Raw genomic sequence first — 20,451 nt, 5'->3', positions numbered from 1 at the left:
GTGTGCCTCCAATCTCTTACCTTTCTCTACCGTTGGAAGTAACATTGAAGGTGTTCTGAAGTCGGTGTCATCAAGCTAGAAAGCATCTCTTATTATAGTACTTAGTTTCTGCGCTTAAAAAAAAGTCCCCTCAAGAAACCACTGATTACCTAACTTGATTGCTAAATTTCTAATTATTTTAAATAATGACTCAGAGTCATCTTGAGTTCTGTGGCAAATACTGTTTGCTTATTAACAACAACAACAACAAAGTAAGAAAATGGTGAGGATGAGTTACTGAAGCTCCAAATTAAATTGGCTCTAAACACACAAAGCAATGTTTCCACTCAGAGGTCTTTAGGAGGCGAAAGGACTTGGGGAGGGCATCCAGCTCAACTTCCGTCCAGACATCCCGCCTTGCACAAACAGTAGTCTTCTGAATTATAAGAATGTACGGTTACTTCCAAAAAAGCTGCACAAATAAAGCATCTACTCATAGAAATCTCTATCTAAACTCCATAACTTAAACATTCAAATAAAGATGGGGAAAACTGGTCCCCTCTCACCCCAGACTGTGTTTACACTCTGTGAATGTCAATTACGGTTATGCAATGACTATAAAACTACCTGACTAAATGGAGCCAACAGAGCTGTAACACAGTCCCTCATTTTTCATAAACATAATATTGCATACTACACGTAAACTATCAATGAAGCTATTTTTTAAAAAGTGCAAAAAAATTGCTAGCCTGGACTTTGGTCTGTCAGTTAAGGTTTGGTTTTGGAATGCATATTAGGCTTCTGAAAGCCCAGTGAATTCAGTGTCTCTGGTGGTCTGCATGTGTTTGGATTTACATGGACTGTGAGCCAGTACATCACAAATCAGGCTCTGGTGAAGAACCAGACATGTCCAACACAGAAAACAAATCTTTATTGGTCAAGAGTATAAAAGCGTCAGCCTTATTGGAATATGAAAAAGCCGAGTACTTGGAAGATATATGAAAATACTCAGCAGTTACTATGAAAAGCGGAATAACAAATGTAATCTTTTTCCTCAAAAATTGTTTTAGGCCATAGTATAGAACAGAACTTATTGCTATTTGAAGTGTCATTAAAAATAGGTTTATATATAGATTACATGTCAGAAATGACTATTTACTAAAGTGAAGCAATATGCCTCTTTTAGAAGACTTACTCTCTAGATCTCCTAAATCTATTTTTATTTCCAAAACTTATGTATCTGATCAAACTGACCTTACAAAAATCCCACAAATTATAAATCAATTAAAGTTCTGATTTCGTTAATTTTAGCTTGTTTCGTTTCGTTAGCATTTGTTTTCTTTGTCCCAAAAGCTCCAGCTGCAAGTTCTCGTTTTGTGTTTTGTATTTTCAGCATATTTTCTTCAACAGAATCCTTCACAATGAACTTTCCAAAGAAAAAAGGGGAGAAAAGAGAAGGCAGTTAAGTACTTAAGATACTTAAGGTAACAGCATCTGAAATCTGTAGCATTTTTTAAAAGCCCTACAAAGGACACTACATGAACTATTACTGAGAAGCATCAAAGCAAATATGCTAGCAACAATATCTATTAAAAACAGAAAAAATAAACTTCAAAGCCTATTGACAATGCAATGCTGGCAGACACTGGAGTAAGTTGTAAGAAAACCTGTTAGCCATTTTTCTGTGTCCAGTGAGAATATCAGAACATGGTTGTGCTGCACCGACCTTTGCCTTCTTCTACCCCACTAGGACTTCTGTGTGCAGAAAAGGAAGGTACTCATACTCCAAAGTTACTCTGAGAGCCCATCACCCAGGACAGCACACACACGCTATAAAGGTGTCTTTTTTTCTTTCCCCAGTCCTGGGGCTTGAACTCTGGGCCTGGGCGCTGTCCCTGTGCTCTTCAGCTCAAGGCGAGCCCTCTACAGCTTGAGCCACAGCGCCACTTCCAGTTTTCAAGTGGTTCATTGGAGATAAAGAGTCTCACGGACCAGGCTGGTTTTGAACCTCGATCCTCAGATCTCAGCCTCCTGAGTAGCTAGGATTACAGGCGTGAGCCACCAGTGCCCGGCTTTTACAAAATTACAAATGAATTTCCAAAAATCAAGTAATGAGTTTTTTATCCAGGACACTATAACAATAAATGGGGGCGGGGGGTAGAATGACTCATCATATGACCTCAGGAGGTGTGTATGAAATGTTTTATAAAATTCAGTGTTTAAATCTGATTTTTAAAAATACCTTATTTAAAAAAAAATTCTAACACTGGGATGTGGCTGAGATGTGAGGATTTAGTTTCAAAGTCAGGCCAGGAAGACAAATCCAAGACACATCTCCCATTAACTAGGAAAAAACCAGAAGTGAAGGTGTAGTTCAAGTAGGTAGAGCACCACCCTTGGGCAGAAAAATCTAAGTAATAGCATGAGACCCTGAGTTCAAGCCCCACTACTTGCAAACACACACACATTCTCTCCCCCCCCCCATATATACATACATGTGTATGTATATGTGACAGATTAGAAACTTTAAAAATTTTAAGTTTTTGAGTCTAGGATAAACTATTTTGAACATACATACTATTTGAAAGTAACCAATGTATAAAGCACATTACAGCATAAAAGTGTGTTTGTACTCCAACGGAAAACCAGGAAGATGTACATAAATAACTAACAAACCAAGTATGAACAGGTATGACCTCTGTTCATGGTACTAGGTGAGTGAAAGTTAACTAGCACATGATGCTCACATAAGCCAAGTCTACATCAGCCTCACCCATCCTAAGCCTACTTGGTCTGGGCTTGGTTTAATACGTTTACTTGCAGTTTTCTTTAGAATAGTGCTGCGGCTCAAACCTAGGACCCTGGCATACGAGGGAGACACTCTGCCCTTAAGCTAAACCCCCAAAAAGATGATTTTGAAAGCAACTTGACAATTATCTAACAAAAACTCGAAATCCAGATTTCTAGTTTTTTCAATCTTTCCTGAAGAAATACCCGTGTATATCCACAAAGACATATGTATAGGAATGCTCACTGTGCAAGTCTCTTTACTAGCAAATGCTGGAATGGTGAAATGAATTATAATGTAAAACATACATAGGTGCCAAGAAGAATGGGCGTGTAGAGGGGTCCACCTGAGACAGAGCAGAGTGATGTGAAGAGAGTTGTTACTTAAGTGAAACAGTTTCTGCAGGATGCAACAGAACAGCTGTGTAGTGGTGTGAGTGTACTTACTGTGAGTGAAGAGTACACTGGAAAGAATAGTTAAAACCATCTACTGTCTAACGAATATTTTACCACAAAAAATATGTATCTACATATTAACAGTGAGCAACATTTGTTTAGTGAAAATGTTGTAAAACAATAAATAACCCCACTTACCTTTATATGCTTTCACTTTACATCTTTCTATAGCCCCACTTATCTTTAAGCCCCCCTGTGTAAGTGGAGATGCAGGCATAGGAATGTGTGTGTCTACAGAGGACAGGCCTGAGCAGCCTATTTTAAGCTATGCAGGGAGAAGGGAAAGGAGGGCCTCGCGTCTTTCTCTGCCTCTGCTGCACTCATCACAAGGTGTGCAGGCACCGCTCGCAGACAGGCCCACTTGGCGTCAACACTCACTTTTGTGATGATGACCTCTTGCTTCTGGCCCAGCCTGTGGCATCTGTCAAAGCACTGGTCTTCCGCAGCAGGGTTCCAGGCCTAAGGAGAGCACAAGGGGCTTGTCAGTGCTGTGTAAGGCTGGCACAGCACCCACACTTACCTCAGCACCATCCACTCCTCCTCAGACACTGGGGCGACAAAAGCCCCCCCTTCAGGCAGGGTGGCAGGCAGGCTGCCTCCTGTGCCCTGTCCCTCAGCCCCCAGCGCTGGTTGGGAGGCTCAGCCATGATGCTTACAACAAGAGACTTCACTGTTCAGCACCCCTAATGCAACAAAAATGGCACAGCTCTCCACTACATAGTGAACCCAGCTCAAACCAGAAATTAAAAGTTAATTTGGATTCCGACAGTCCAAATCCCATCGTAGACTCAAAAAAGCCTGGATCCCTGCAGATACAGCTTCAGATGGCAAGGTCTTGAGTATTGCTCACGGTAAATTCTGGACCCTTTCTAAAACCAGTATTGTACAGTCGTAATGACTGCAAAAAGGTTGCTGAGAACATTCCGTTCATGTTATTTATTTGTCAAATTCTGAACCTGGACCATCAGCACCAAAATCTCCTATGAAGCATGTTTACAATATTCAGGACTTGAGTCCATCCAAATACCCGTACTTTCTTATGGGGATAGGGGCTTAAAGATGCATTCAACCTACTTCTGAGGCACCCTAGAGCTCAGACAACCAGCACCCGGATATGAGCCGCTTTATTCACTGCCTGACTCCCAATGTATCAGTGTTCCACCCAACACTCATCTGCTCCATACTCAGGAGAGAAGCAACAAGCACAGCTTACCAGCACATTAAAACAATACACCAGGCACAGTGGCTCACACCTGTAATCCTGGCTACTCAGGAGTCTGAGACCTGGAGATGAGGTGCAAAGCCAGCCTAAGCAGAAAAATCTGCAAGATCCCATTACCAATTAGCAAGCAAAATACCAGATTAGAAGCATGGCTCAAGAGGTAGAGTGCCAGCCATGACCAAGAAAGCCTAGCCAAGGGCAAAGCCATGAATTCAAGCCCCTGTACCAGCAGACAGACAGAGACAGACAGACAGACAGACAGACAGACAGACAGACACACACACACACACACACAGAATCAGACTAGTTTTTTGTATTATTTCAGTTTCCTCTGCTAAAATAGGTATAATAATGTTTTCTCTGGTTTACTTTTTTTTTTGTCGGTCGTGGGGCTTGAACTCTGGGCTTGGGCTCTGTCCTTGTGCTATTCAGTTCAAGGCTAGCGCTCTACCGCTTGAGCCACAGCACCGCTTCCTCTCCTCAAGGATATTGTAAGAATTTCAACTAATATTAAGATTTTTTGAAGGAATAACAAAAAACTACTCACTGGATCCATTAAAAACACTCGAGAAGCTGCACAAAGATTCAAACCAACTCCACCCGCTTTTAAGGACAGCAGCATTACAGTTGGAGAGCCTTCTTCTGTGTTTTGAAAACACTGAATTGATTCAACTCTTTTCTTTTGGGCCATGGAACCATCCAAACGTGTAAACACAAATCCTGAGGCTCTAACGGTGAAAGAGACAAGTAACATTTACTACAACTTTATTTTATTTTATTTTTTGCCAGTCTGAGCCTGAACTCTGGGCGTGGGTGATGTCCCTCAGCTCTCTTCAGCTCAAGGCAAGTGCTCTACCACTTGAGCCACAGCGCCACTTCTGGCTTTTTCTGCTTATGTGGTGCTGAGGACTCGAACCCAGGCCCTCATGCATGCAAGCCAAGCACTCTACCACTGAGCCACTTTCCCAGTCCTTAGTACACCTTTAAAAAAGAGAAGTTAAACAGTAACAAATCTTAATTTGATCCCTGCATTCATCTGGAACTTCAATAATTTTAACCAATGTTTTATTGAACATATACTAATTTTTCTAGTATTGCAGTCAGTTTTTTTCTAATTAATTCAGGACCCATTATTTTAAATCTTGTTACCAGGAAATATGCTATGGTAACTCTGAATATCATTCTTTAGCTAGATGATATAACTAGAACTACTAAAATATTAGGTCTTTTTTTGCTATCAAAATAACATACACATATAAAGTCAAGTTGAAAAAAACTGTAACTTACTTTAGTGGTGTTTCTATTAAAGACAGGAATGTAGTAAACTGAGAAACAACCAAACTTTTAATGTTGGGATTCTTTGTTCTTAACTCAATCAAAGCATGCATTAGAGCATTAATCTGTAAAAAAAAAAAAAAAAAAAAATTAAGATGCCCATTAGATTCTGTTTCAACTGGCAATTATCTCTAAAATTTCTAAATATCTAAAAAAAATTCATTGATATATACTTCTTGTGCATCTTAATGGGATTTAGTATAATGTTGTCACATGCATATATTGTCCACTGATGTGAGCCAAATTTCTGAAGTTTCAGACATGTCCCTTCCCTAAAGGCAAAAATTAAAGACTCCTTAGGTTTTTAATGATAAATTAAAAACCTAAGACTAAAAGAATACTATAGTAATGAACCCACTTCTCTTTCCTTTCTAACTCATTACCCGAAATAAATGAAAACTCAGTAGCTAAGTACTATTTTGTCACATGGTATGTATGTCCTTACATAAAAATAAAGCAAGTACTCCAGTATCTGCAGGTGAGAACTTTACCTTAGAACTAGATGTCCATTCCGTGTTGGACTTTCTCTCACTGTCACATGCCAATTCTTCAGGAGGGCATTCTAATAGATTGTCCCCATGTATGTCATGTCTGCATAATGGGCACTTTGCATGCGGCTGAAGAAGGAACAAAATATGAGCCATAGTTTTCAGGATCAAAATATAAATGGCCCCATATCTTTCAATGTATTATCTATACCACATGGCTGTCATTTTACTAAGGTGTTCCATTCAGATGGACCTGTATGTTGGGACTCTCAAGTGCTCCAATGTAGTAAAGGCATGTGTATAGAGGAAGCAAAGTACACACCCTTGACTAGCTTGACAGCCTGAAATACTAAGTATTCTGTCACTGCCACTAAGAAGTCAAAAGTAGTCATTTCTTGAACCTAAGTGGAAACATAGCAAGCTATGTACAACTGTTTTTCAGAAGAAAAACCAAATAAAATGTTTTAATGGTTTATGAAGCTAATCATTTATAAAGTTTGTAACAGCTTATCAAGCTATCCATATTGGCTACATCCTATTAAGTCCATTAAAAGCATGATCTAGTTTACTAAGAATAGTTACAAGATGTAGTCACTTGTCCTAAGACCTCCAGTAAAATAAAATTATATCTTATTTAAATAAGTATCCAATACCATCACAAAAAAAGTAAAACATCAGAATCTCAGTACAGTGGGATGACCTTTTGGGAAGAGTTTCACAATCAAGCTGAACAAATGTAGTTTGTTCTACGTTATTTTTCTATATTATGTTTAAAATGTTAAAAAAAAAAAACACACTAGTTCAGACTGCTTATAAATTATTATTTACTTGAAAATTTACCATACAAAAGATCTAGACCTACTTTATCCAATGCAACAGGACATAGCCACGTGTGGCTGAGCCACACTTCACTTTATCAAGATGACAGAATTACAATTCATCAGAATTTGAAGATTTAGTTTAAAAAGAAAAAGCATGTATGTTAATACCCACTTATTTTAGACATGTTGGACTGAATTAGTATTTATTATTAAGATTTATTTTTTTTAAAATACACTGAGTAGGACATTGCAACCACTCCTGTCTCACATTATTGATATACTTACTAACAGCAATAACCTGAGGTTAGTAGAACTAGGATTAACCAATCGTAAAATACAGTGCCTACAAAAGATGCCCATTTCTGTTATGTTATGAAAAATGCATTACCTACTGCAACAGTGAAATAATAAACCATAAAAGGTGCAGTATTAAATTCAAGTGCAAAATTCCTTGTGCTATCACGGACTTGAGTTTTCCTTTCCACTAGAGGTTTGCCACTCCGTGAAACTGGATCTGTACTGAGCCAGACACCAACCTGCTCGTTCTGAATGACTTGGCAAATACAAGGCTTACAGAACACGTGTGCACAGTGTGTTATCACAGGAACTGTTAAGGAATCCAAGCAAATTGCACATTCTTCATCTGAACCTGAGCTCAGAATTAATTTCATCTTCCTTATTAACTTCTTTCTCAATTCTTCAGGTGTATCATTCCCTAGAGAAAAGGCTGAAAAATTAATTTCAGAGCAAGATTTATAACATGGCTACACAAGTTCACCTACCATCCATATATATATATATATATATATATATATATATATATATATATGGGAATGTTTTGCTTGCCAACATAAGAAGTCTCATTTTTTCTGGCATCGGGAGTGAGTTAAAGGGTGCCATTGATCAAGATGCATTGTACTCCCAACCTGAAATGTTGCATTGAAACCCCTTTGTAAAACTACTTAGAAAAAGAAAAATTCAGATGACAGAATAAAAGCCTCTTCACATAACAGCCGCTTTCACGCAAAGGCATTATTAATGTCTGCTCATATTGTAAAAGAATGAAAGGTGGATGCAATCTGACTTTTCATGTACGGGATCTATCCCTGGAGATTCTGAAAAGACTTCAAGGCTGCCTTAGTGGCTAAAAAGAGACTTGGGATGCCAGGTACAGTGGCTCGTGCCTATAATCCAAATCCAAACTTCTCATAAGGCTGAGAACAAGAGGATGGAAGCCAGAAGCCAACTGAGCAGAAAAGAGCAGAACCCCTCTTCTCTAAGCTTTTGCATGCAGTGGCACACTCCTGTCATTCTAGCCATGCGGGAGGCTGCAATTGGGAGGATTCGAGGCCAGCCCCCGTGGAAAAGTCCAAGAGACTGTCCCAATGGACTGCGGGGGGGGGGGGGGGGGGGGGGCGGGACGCCTGGCCAAGCCTAAAACAGGTGGAGCACAGGCCAAGGCTGACGCAGTGGTAGATGGAGTGGCCGCCTAAAAGAATATAAACCAACTCCAGTACCAACAAGGAAAAAACTCTTGGGTATAGTCCCAAGTTGAGTCCTTTCCTGAAAAAAAAAGTCCATCTGACAAAACAATCAGATTCAGATGGCATAAAGAAATGTCTCTCCTTACCTGAGGGGCCACTGGCAGACCCTGCATTCGTAAGAAGGTGAGTGTGACAGCAAATCTGCCGCAGTCTGAGCAAAAGACCCAGGACATCCGCATAGTGCGCCAAGACGGTCCCTTCGTTGAAATACCTAGAGGTAAATGGTCAAGTATTATGAAATCTTCCAGACCACCCTGCTGGAAACCACTCCAAAACAAGAAGGAAAAACCTAGCAACTCCTATCTTTTAAGGAAAATGAAAAACTCTTAGCTTTTAAGGAAAGTCATATCTGTAACAATAAAGCATAGTAAATGAGACGGAGGTATGATTGTAACTCCCTCTACTACTGTAGATCTCAAACCATTTCCAGATCTCAGTTCTTCACAACAGACAGCACACACTAAAGGGAATAAGCAACACATGCCACGTGCAAAGTGGGCACACACCTGGTGACTTGCACCCCTGGACAGGGGAGAGAAGCTGAGGGAGGAAGCCTAGGTGCAGCGTGGCTTTGGGACAAGGCTGTGGGCACAGCGCTTCACATTAAGGCCCTGTAATTCTTCTACTGCTGCTCTATCTATCAACAGCAACACAGCCTATAAGAACTCACAGAATATCCTACACCGTAAGTAAACTGGCATTCCCTGCTGCTCTGGAACACAACTATGATTTTCATATGCATCTAACAAACAGCTAATCCAGAAAGAACTCAAGAGATTCCAATATTGAGTAAATTCAGCACAGAAACCACAGGAAAGCCATGGAAGCAGTACAAAAAGACCAGGCACTGCTAAAAATAGAAAACAGCACTAGGAAACCAAAACTAAGCAGCCATACAGAGGAATGCAAAAAGAACTATACCTAAGTGACCAAAGATCTCTAATAGACACAAGACACACACACACACACACACACACACACACACACACACACACACACACACACACACACACACACACACACACACACACACACACACACACACACACACACACACACACACACACACAGAACCAAAATTAACAGTATACTTTTCAAGAAAGGGAAATAAAGGCTGGAATCCAGAGTCATAAATGGTGCCATGTGCTCCAGGAAGAGCCAACAAAGAGGTCCTGGGCCGAAATGGCTGGACTTGAGAGAGAATCAAGCTTCTCCACACAGTACAAAAATTCTCCATTCAGTACAAAATATAATGGTACAATGTCGGTATAGATTCTGATGGAGGGAATGAGTGGTGCGAGCATTATGGATCTGGGCAATTTGAAGAATTAAAGTGACAGAAGAAAGGTGACCTAATGGTTGAGAACAAAAATTTTATTCTGCCAATTTTAACCATGTAACGTTGGAAAGGCAGCTAAAGGTGCTTTCTTGAGCTTCCTCCACAAGTTGTAACCATTACATGGTAAAGCACTTATCTGACAAGACTATTATATTAAAAACGCTAACACATTTAGAACAGCTAATGTATTATTACAAATGAATCCTCAACTCTTCAGTAACAGAGGCAACAAACATTTCTGAATATTCATAATAAGCAACAAAATAGAGGGTAAACATTCAAGTTCAAAACCCAATTACTGGCTTAAATACCATAGTAGAAGTCACCCGATGGCACCACACCTCACGTTCTTACTCTATGAAACATAGGTAGTTATTCCATTAATTTACTAGAACTGTTAAGGGCTGGGATGTAATCAGTGGCAAAGTACTTGCCTATCAAGTATAATGCCTTGGATTTAATCCCCAGTACTAAAATGAAAAAAATAAAATAAAAAAGTATCTAAAGCTGGGTCTTATGGCTCACACATACAATCCTAGCTACTCAAGACACTGAGATATGAAGGTTGCTATTTAAAGCCAGTCAGGGTAGAAAAATCCATGAACCTCCTACTTCCAATTAACCACCAAACATCTGAACCTAGAGGTATAGCTCAAATGGTAGAGCACCAGCCTTGAGCAAGAAAAAGCCAAAGCCTTGAGTCCAAGCACACACACTGGCATGTATGTATGTACGCACGTGCTCGTGCACACAGTCTAAATATAACAGCCAATGATTTTTTTGTTGTTGTTGGTTGAGGGGCTTGAACTCTGGGCTTGGGTGCTGTCCGCTGTCCCTCAGCTCTTCAGCTCAAGGCGAGCGCTCTACTGCTTGAGCCACAGCACCACTTCTGGTTTTCTAGTTGTTTATGGGAGATAAGAGTCTCACGGACTTTCCTGCCCGGACTGGCTTTGAACTGTGATCCTCAGATCTCAGCCTCCTGAGTAGCTAGGATTACAGGCATGAGCCACCAGCGCCTGGCCTAGCCAATGATTCTCTTAAAACACAAATCAAATTATGCCACCCCACTGGTTCAAAACCTTCAAGGTCTACCTCATCAAAGGTAAAGCCAAAGTCCTTGATTATACCATCGTCACCCACCCCAGCAGCTCCGCCATCAGGACTGCCTCCGCTCCTGCTCAGTGAGTGATCAAGTTCGCGGCATCCATCAAGCTCACAGGAAGCTCTCAGGTTTCACTTGCTGTTCCCTCCACCTGAACTGCTCTCAGCCCCACTTACATCATCACGCTCAATGAGGTCCTCCCTGCATACCCTATTAAGAGAACTTTAGCATTCTCTTATCCCCACTCTCTGCTTTTCTCCATAAAATGTAATAGTTTTGTAACTGCCTTTTTCTCCCTTTTAAAAGATAAACTCCTTGATGGCAGGCAGTTTTCTTCTGCTGTGTGTATATTCCTGCCCTGCATTAGGTAGGTACTCAAATTCAATTACCACTGTAACATGGAACTTCGAAATCTGCTGGACCGTTCTTTCCTCACCTCTCATTTTTCCGTTTTGAAGACTCCCTATTTTTGCAGTTCTGCTCTTTCCCCCAGGCTGCCTCTCTCGCGCGCGCGCTCTAGGGACATTCACATTCACTATGCTTTGGATTACACTGGAATTACCTCCTCCAAGTCCTAACCCCTCTTACCTATCTCACCCACTCTTGTTCACTCTTTGCCACATGTTCTGGAAGCCCTGCTGACCAAGTTCTCTAAATGCACCCATTCCTGCACTACAACATTACACAACAGCCCTTTTGAGTCTCCACTGGCCATTCCTTGTGTGGCTTCTGAACCCGACACTCTTCATGCCTCGAGGCAGCTCCTTTCTTACATGTGCACACTCCCCTCAGCTGCAGCACTTTACAGTTCTACTTTCTAACAAATGGAGGTGTTGTGTTCTCCATGCATACAGTCTTCTCAATGGTTTTCAGCTAGCCCCATGACACAAAGTCAGAAGCAGAAGTGAGCAAGGTCTTCAGATTTTATGTAAACTTCACATTTCTGCCAGACTTACAGAATTACTTACAGAATTATAAACCACGAAGATATTTATCTTTCAATACACTCGAATATTTATTGCTAGTGTACCTAAAAATACAAGTTAGCTAATGGGAAACAAAAAAGTTAAATTTTTAACACTTTCTCCATACCTTCCAATCGTAGCTTTGCCTTCATTTTTCACAGACTGATAAATCTGTCTCTCTTCATCTGAAAGTGTGATATGCTGAATAAATACTTTACGTTCTGGGAGTTCCAAAACAGGCTTTCCTTTAATTTTGCTTGTCTTTGTTCTTCTAAGTGTGATATTTTTAATTAGGGACTGTAAACGCCTATTCAAAATAAAACAAGTAATTATGTAACTTTATATTTCTATATAAGTTGATCAAATAGGAATAGAAAAAATTATTGTTTTATATCATCAGTAAAATTTTTAAAAAATCCATTATTTGGCTTTTATCCAGACTAATAATCACAGAAATATGCTATGAATAACAAATTATAGCAACAAATGCACTGAAATTTTCTTTTTTTTTTTTTTTTTGGGGTCCAGTCATGGGGCTTGAACTCTGGGTCTGGGCGCTGTCCCTCAGCTCTTCAGCTCAAGGCTAGCACTCTACCACTTGAGCCACAGCGCCACTTCCGGCTTTTTTCTTTTTTGCTTATGTGGTGCTGAGGAATCGAACCTAGGGCCTCATGCATGCAAGGCAAGCGCTCTACCACTGAGCCACCTTCCCAGCCCCTGCACTGAAATTTTCTATCAACTTGGTCCTTACTTACGCTTTTCCTCCATTTTCTGTTCTAATCACGAACCCTTTTATTCTTCAACCTTCTTATCAACACCCAATACTCTATACTCCAACTGGCTCATTAAAGAATAGTTTTTCCTAGGCTGGGAAGGTGGCTCAGTGGTAGAGTGCTTGTCTTGCATGCATGAGGCCCTGGGTTCGATTCCTCAGCACCACATAAGCAGAAAATAAAAAGCCGGAAGTGGCGCTGTGGCTCAAGTGGTAGAGTGCTAGCCTTGAGTTGAAGAGCTGAGGGACAGTGCCCAGGCCCAGAGTTCAGGCCCCACACTGGACCCCCAAAAAAAAATTTAAAAAAAAAGAATAGTTTTTCCTATCTCAGCTGAATCTGTTAATGTTAACAAAGACCATAAAGCTCTATCATTCCTTTCAGTTTGCTAAAACAGGGGAAATAGAACTATTTTGTTGCCCCAAATAAAAAGTCAGCAGACCCTGAGAGTCCACACTGAAACATACATACGTTTTGGAGAGCAAAGAGTCAAAATAGTAAGGACTGCCACTGATTGTAGCTAAAAGATCAACTGTCACTAGATGACTTACCTAAGTCCTCCTTCATCTCCCATTGTTACAGGACGCTGAATTGTTCTATGCCACCATTCTCTATCAAGAAATGGCTTCAGTTTTAAAAAGGAGAGAAGAGACCACAGGTCCTTTAAAGAATTCTGGATAGGAGTACCTGAAAAGTAAGAGGAAAGGATGATAGCTCCAAATCCAGGGTGGGCCTTGCCTACTCTGGTCAACTACTCTAACACTGAGCTACACCCCCAGCCCTTGTAACATCACTTTAACCAGAGCAATGAAATAATTAAGCTGTTCATCTTAGCCAGCACTGGTGATTCATACCTGTCACCTAAGCTACTCAGAAGGCTGAGAGCTAAGGATCAAGGTTTGAAGTCAGACGAGGCAGGAAAGTCTCTGGCACTCATCTCCAATTCACCACCCAAAAGCCCTAAGTAGAGCTGTGGCTCAAGTACAGCACTAGCCTTGAGCAAAGAGCTCAAGCATCTGAGCCTGAGTTCAAGTCCCTGTATTAGTGGAAAGGAGAGAAAGAAAAGATGAAAGGGAGAAAAAGAAAGAACAAAAGAAAGGAAGGTGAGCAGGCCCTAAGGGAACATGTTCAACATCAGTACCAGGGAATGCAGATCAAAACATTCCAGTTGAAATGACTGCTATCAAAATCTAAAAGACAGCTGCTGGCAAAGATGTGAACATGACACCCTGCATTCTGTGGTTAGAGATGTAAATGAGTATAGCCAGCATAGCATGTGGAAGATTAAGAGTGCCACAGTAGTTAGGAGCGCTTAGGGGCCATAGTGAAGAGGGTGGGCAAGGAAGACCTGTCAGCGGGTCCTCCTGGGGCCCAACAGCATGGCAGAATGGCCACACACAAGGGCAAGGTTTGTTTTTTAAGCCAGAAGAAAGGATTTGGAATATTTTCACCACAAGAAAGATAATAGAGGAGACAGATATACTTGCCTTGACCTGGACATCACACAGTGAAACAGGTACTGGAACATCACATAACACTAACCCATAAATATATGTCATATTTATGCATCAACTTAAAAACATAATTTAAAAAATTAAAGTCAAAATAATACACTGCCTTACTTACCTGTCAATACCCATCTTCTTTCTGCTTCTAGATCAAGTACAGCTTTTGTCTGCTGAGCATTTGGATTTCGTATGGCATGTCCTTCATCCAAGATCACCCTAAGCCACCTTATGCTGTGCAACGGACTGTCACCTTTGGTCTGAAAAGAATGCTCCATATGAATTGAAAAGCACAGCAGAGTAAACAGAAGTTAATGTATTTGCTCAGTATCAATTCTTACTTCATATCTGCCTCTGCCTTAAGCTATACGAACAGTGAATGATGGAATACTCACCAGCACTGAGGTGCTACATGTAATACCTGAAGTACCACTGGGGTATAGCGAGCTTGTTTTCAAACCCAACACACAGAGAGCCACTCTGCCTCATTCTGCAACACAGCGATGCTATCCAAGTGGCCAGTCCTAACAACTACTTGCATGTATCAACCTTACTTGCTTTTAGATAAAAAGTAATGTCCTTACCAGAAAACTGAAATTGCGATTAGGAGTTATTTTTTAAGGTTTAGCCAAATAACTGGAATTATACAGAAAAAACAATCTGACAGTCCTGAGACTTCTTGATTACAGATACAAGTTAAAAAAAAAAAAGTTCATTTTCAAAAAGAATTTCCAGATTACTAAAACAGAAAATATATTTATATATTGCATATACCAATGACAGTCAAATTTAAGACTTTTGCTTGAAATATTCTAAATGGAAACATATCCAAATTAGTTTCCAGAGAAGAAACAACTCTTTTGTCAAGTGTCTAAAATATATTCTCTATAATCTCAAATATTGAGAAAGAAAAAGAACACAAAGCATGAATTTTAGAATACTTCAGAAACCTGAAACATGGCTCTTGAATCCAACCTTTAAATTCATCTAGATAAAGCTGAGGGCATGGCACAGGTGGAGAGCTCTTGTCTAGTAAATGAGAAACCTTGGTTCAATCCCTTATAAAATAATCTCAGTATACTTACTCCATAGTCATGAGTTAAAATGTTGTATGTAGTCAAAACAATATCCTGTTTTGAAAGCAAAGCTGGGTCTCTAATACGATCGGGCCCATAATAAACATAAAAATTCAAGTGCACTTCTGACTTTATATGTTGTCCAAATTGATCCTAAAAAGAAAATCAGAAATATTTTTATTAAGAAGCAGGTAAGTGCCAGGTTTCATACACAAATAGAAAATGATATGTAGGCCATCTCTAAAGATTCATGCCTGTAATATTAGTTGTGGAGGATTGTGGTTCAAAGCCAGCATAGGCAAAAATTTAGTGACATCTCATCTCACCGAAAGGAGAGTTTAGTGATACACACCTGTGCCCCCAGCTATGAGGGGCACATAGACAGAATGATCAGTCTGATATCAGCCCTGAGCAAATCTGTGAAACTATATCCTAAAAACTAAATGAGGGCTGTGGGCATTGCTTAAATGTAAAGCACTCAATTTCAAATTATCAGTAATGTAAAAAAGGAAAAAAAAAGTGCAGTTCTGGCAATAGCCTCAGAAATCAAGTTACTAAAACAGCATAACATCAATTTCCTATAATGTAAACTATGCTAGTCATTACTTTGTTCCTGGTAAAGTGACACACGTACATAGTAATACATTTAAGTTCTGCCTAGCCCTACCAATGTATAGTTACTTGCTTTGTTTCTTGTGTTTGAGATACAGAGCTGTTCAAACTGAGAAGAAAACAGACAAGGTTGGCTCCTTGCACAGAACACCTAAAAGATTCTAAATCAATGAGTTTACAGAAAAGAACAGTGCATCTGGGGGTGAGTACATACACATGCCCACATGCACACAGTATAGAACGTTAACCTAGTATAGGCAAGATAAGTATTAATTCCATTGCATTTTAAAATGGCTGGCTCTGAGAACTTACAATCCAGTTGCTTAAGACAGAAAGTGGGCAGATGATCAGAGTTGTTCGAGGTCGCTCTTCAATCTCAGACTTTTTTGAACCCACCACTGCAGATCCTCCTAAAAGAATAAAGCATTGGTACAGATTTTACCTTGGATGTCCCTCCACTGAAAACATATGACAAAAATCAATAAGGGGATGATAATGTACTTCCATGAAAATAACAATCAGAAAGCATTTAAAAACTAAAAATCTAGACAGTGATTGTCTACTGAAGAGCCAGTGGACTAACTGGCAGACAGCACAAGGAGGAAATCATAGTATCTTAATATGCAGTTTTCTCAATCTGTACTATACTTAATGCTGTAAACTTCAAGATGCCTCCAATGATCTTCACTTCCTACTATGTATGACTTCTGTAGTCACATCACCCATTCTACCAAGATGGGACTCTAGACTAACAGGATACGGCTGAAATAGTTTACCTAGACTACATTCCCATGGAGCATGGAGACTCGCATATGATAATGTCAGCTAACACTAAGTACTAAGAAGAACTAATGAAGTATGACATGCATATAGACATCTGGGAGGAAGAGTTAGGGAGAATGTTGCACTTATAGTGCCTTTTGATGTATGGAAATTTTACCATAAAAAAAGTATTTTTCCCCCTTGGTACTGCAACTCAGCTTTTCCACTCACAGTCAGGCTCTACCACTTGAGCCACACCTCCAGTTCCAGCCTTTTGTAACGCAAATACAGTAGAATAAGGCATAGAAAGAAGCTGCATCAAGATGAACTTTTCCCTTTTCATTATTTTTTAAGCTTCTTATGATTTTGTAGTTTTTACAATTTAAAACTTTCTCAAAGAAAATAGAAAAGAAAACAAAAGCTAAAACACTAGCCAATTACTGACCCTTTTTTAACATTTTCTTTTTTGTCGGGGTAGATGATGTAAGTGCACAAGTGAATGCTACATCTTCTTTAACCTTAGATGATCCTGCTGAAGAGAACAAATGATGACATCTTAAAGATATTTTTCAATTAATTCTAAGGACAAGAAATACAATGCTATACCACTACACTCAAGAACTTAAAATACTATATATTAAATAAAAATATTTGGTAACTAAAATTGCCACCTCAGAAACTAAGCCTATCTCTCTAGCTCAGACAGGTGTCCACTGTCAGACAATCTTTGTCTAAGAAAGAGTAAGACAGGACACATGCTAAGTAACTCAGCTTTGGAAGACTTTTTCAAGGGAACAGATGTTTGACTCCTAACAGTGGGCTGCCAAATTTTCCAACCAGTTCACCAGTGGTGATCAGTTATTTTCAATGTGCAATTTAATTAACTTGGAATACAATACAATCTGAATTAAAACAAAAAATGAACCACATTTTACAGGAAAAAGAAACTCAGTGATTATTTTTACATATATAAAGAATGTGAATGCTACCAAAAAGTTACCTCCAACTAACATTGTTAATTACTATCTATATATAAGAATATAGTGCCTATAACTGTAGCTACTCGAGGCAGAGTCTAAGAGAATCACTTTAGAGGCCAACTCTATTTTTTGAAAAGTTTGCAAGGCCCTTTCTGAACCAACAGCTGGGTAAGATGGCAAGCATCTGTCATCCCAACTTTGTGGGAGATGTAAATAGAATTGTCGTCTGCTAGCCTAGCCAGGTGAGGCCTTGAGCTCAAACCCCAGTACAGTAAGTCAATCAATAAATACATAATGAAGTGCTACTGAACCTAAGTTGTAAGTTATTTTAAGTTGGCTTAAGTAGTATCTTGAGATTTTAATTTAACTATGCACTGAATGTGGTCTCATTAATAATTTAATACATATGGTAAGTTCCATGAAGAGTTCAAATGTAAACAGCATCTAAACTTAAGACCTATTACAAAAAATTTCCAAGCCAGAAAGATGCAAACCAATGGTCTTACTTCAATAATCTTGTAAGTATACATTATGGATATTGAGAAAACATATTATACACATACCTTTTACCCTACTTCTAGTCTCTGACTGTACATTTTTCAGTTTGCCTGAAATCAGAACCACAATAAACATAAATATGGGCAGACTGAAATAGTAGCAAATAGGACGTTATCAAATCAAACCTGTTACATGTTACCTTTCATTTTCTGTGGTAAGTCACTTGTCTCAACCTCCTCTGAATCACTGCTTTCAATGTACTGAACCACAGTTTTTCTTCTAAAACATACAAAGAACTTTTTTACCAATCCCAAATAAAACAGGAAGCAGCAACATCTTTAATAAATACAATATAAAGGCTTTTTGTCTTGTCCATTTACTTTCTGAGAAATACTGCTAGGAGGAAGATTTTGACAGATGAAAGTCATCTGCTTTTATAACCAGACAGGTACATATATAAAGTGCAGTACAACTGTACTCATTTCAATGCTGAGTTCAATATGTAACTGTTCAATTACATTTATATAAAACTAGAATAAAAATTGGTTATCAAAGAAAATACTTATAATAAGCAGCCAACAGCAAAATGATTCTTTCATAATGAAAGTTTTCATAAATTTCATGAAGAAACACAAATATGTCCATGTACTCTGAAGTTTGACTAACCTAAATTTGAATTCTTCATTTTGACACTAATTTGTTATGGGACTTTAGCCAAGTAACCTAGTATTATTCCAGTGCCTTAGTATTACTCACTTGGAAAACAGAAAGTAAAGATAGAATCTACTTTATAGGACAGAATGTTATGTTTTTTTTTTTAAATCCCTATAACAAGTGTCTGTAGCCCAGTAAGTATATCAACTAATGTTGCTACAATTGTATATAATTATGTTTGCTGCTATTGCTCTGTATTCTATTACTGTCTGTACATGTCCTTGCATCTAATACAGTTTACCTAATTCTGTTCTGTTACTGGGTTTGTTTAGATTTGAGATTTAGCTAAGAGGAATACTGATGGCTGCTAATTTTTTCCTCAGTTCAATTGGGTATAAATGACAGAACAATCAACCAGACTACATTTTGAGATCACTATTGGTAGAATAACTACTACCAGATCTGCGTGAGATCTATCTGTAGATACTGAATGTAGACTATATAACAAAAGGCTAGTATTTAGAGTTTGTAAAGTTAATAGATCAAAAGTAAGAACAGAGAGGAATGAAGTGTTTATCCCATTCTGCCTAGATGATCATTCGCTATGTATTAGTATAATACTGTCCATAATGTTATGTCATGTTCCCCTTACTAGTAAAGTGACACAGAACTGAAAAGAGCAACAGGAACAACAGATGTCCCTGCCAAGCCATGCTATAAATATTCTCCAGTTTTCATCCCCTAGGTTCTACAAAGAAGAGTCTTCTAAGCCGGGTGCCAGTGGCTCACGCCTATAATCCTCACTACTCAGGAGGCAGAGATCTGAGGATCCCGGTTCAAAGCCAGCAAGGGCAGGAAAGTCCGTGAGACTCTTATCTCTAATAAACCACCAGAAAACCAGCAGTGGCACTGTGGCCTTGAGTGTAGCCTTGGGCTGAAGAGCTCAGGGACAGCGCCCGGGCTGAGAGTTCAAGCCTCATGACTGATTTAAAAAAAAAAAAAAAGACTCTTTGGAAACTCAACAGAAACAAACAAAAATGAAAAACAAAATACAGTAGCTAGATCTTAGTTACTAGGTCAAATGGAAAAGATGTGGTGGTAGAAAGATGAGTAATTATTAAAAACTAACAATTCGCTTCATTTATAAATAACTATTACTTTGAACTAAAACGTTTGAAGTAAGTAATGAGTATGAAGTAACTATGCAATTGAGAAATGGTGATCATCTCTCTTACATATGAAAAAATAGTTTAAACATTTCAAATAATCAAATCACAACAGTTTACCTTTTGGGGCGGGAGCTGGAGGGTTCTGACATAGGAGGCTTTTTCTTCTTGATATTTGAAATACTTGGTGCTTCACTACATCTGGGTCCTTCTATTGCAAAATTTTTAAAAAATTGTCAAATTACCATAAACTAAAAGTACTCCTTTTAAAACCTTGGTTTTCCATTTCTGACCTCTAGTTTTTGTGACTATTTTACCCCTCCTATTTTTGTTGTTTTGTGCCCGTCCTGGGCTTAAACTCAGGGCCTGGGTGTTGTCCCTGATCTTTTG

General features: G+C 39.1%; 1 protein-coding gene across 8 annotated transcripts in view; it reads right to left on the bottom strand.

Annotated features, from left to right (window-relative positions):
• Positions 1 to 206: 206 nt before the first annotated feature.
• The window catches only part of LOC138804504 (helicase-like transcription factor), a 33,968-nt gene continuing 13,723 nt past the window's right edge, over positions 207 to 20,451 (bottom strand). For 2 of the 8 annotated variants that reach the window (XM_069988797.1, XM_069988802.1), the window contains exons 10-26: positions 20,182 to 20,272; positions 18,441 to 18,520; positions 18,307 to 18,351; positions 17,209 to 17,295; positions 16,314 to 16,411; positions 15,399 to 15,542; positions 14,435 to 14,573; positions 13,360 to 13,495; positions 12,166 to 12,345; positions 8,719 to 8,843; positions 7,625 to 7,815; positions 6,271 to 6,396; positions 5,732 to 5,844; positions 4,992 to 5,172; positions 3,601 to 3,681; positions 1,234 to 1,405; positions 207 to 415 (exon numbers count right to left, since the gene is read on the bottom strand). In XM_069988797.1, the coding sequence (XP_069844898.1) occupies positions 1,253 to 1,405; positions 3,601 to 3,681; positions 4,992 to 5,172; positions 5,732 to 5,844; positions 6,271 to 6,396; positions 7,625 to 7,815; positions 8,719 to 8,843; positions 12,166 to 12,345; positions 13,360 to 13,495; positions 14,435 to 14,573; positions 15,399 to 15,542; positions 16,314 to 16,411; positions 17,209 to 17,295; positions 18,307 to 18,351; positions 18,441 to 18,520; positions 20,182 to 20,272 (1,970 nt within the window). In that variant the 3' untranslated portion in view covers positions 207 to 415; positions 1,234 to 1,252. The remainder of the gene's footprint in view (positions 416 to 1,233; positions 1,406 to 3,600; positions 3,682 to 4,991; positions 5,173 to 5,731; positions 5,845 to 6,270; positions 6,397 to 7,624; positions 7,816 to 8,718; positions 8,844 to 12,165; positions 12,346 to 13,359; positions 13,496 to 14,434; positions 14,574 to 15,398; positions 15,543 to 16,313; positions 16,412 to 17,208; positions 17,296 to 18,306; positions 18,352 to 18,440; positions 18,521 to 20,181; positions 20,273 to 20,451) is intronic. The other 6 variants (XM_069988800.1, XM_069988804.1, XM_069988801.1 and 3 more) reach the window with 4 other exon arrangements.

The sequence above is a fragment of the Dipodomys merriami genome, unplaced genomic scaffold (assembly GCF_024711535.1).
Source record: "Dipodomys merriami isolate MVZ:Mamm:240054 unplaced genomic scaffold, mDipMer1.0.p SCAF_367, whole genome shotgun sequence".
Classification (NCBI taxonomy): domain Eukaryota; kingdom Metazoa; phylum Chordata; class Mammalia; order Rodentia; family Heteromyidae; genus Dipodomys; species Dipodomys merriami.
The sequence above is the reverse complement of the archived record's forward strand: the minus strand, read 5'-3'. Positions and strand labels throughout refer to the sequence as shown.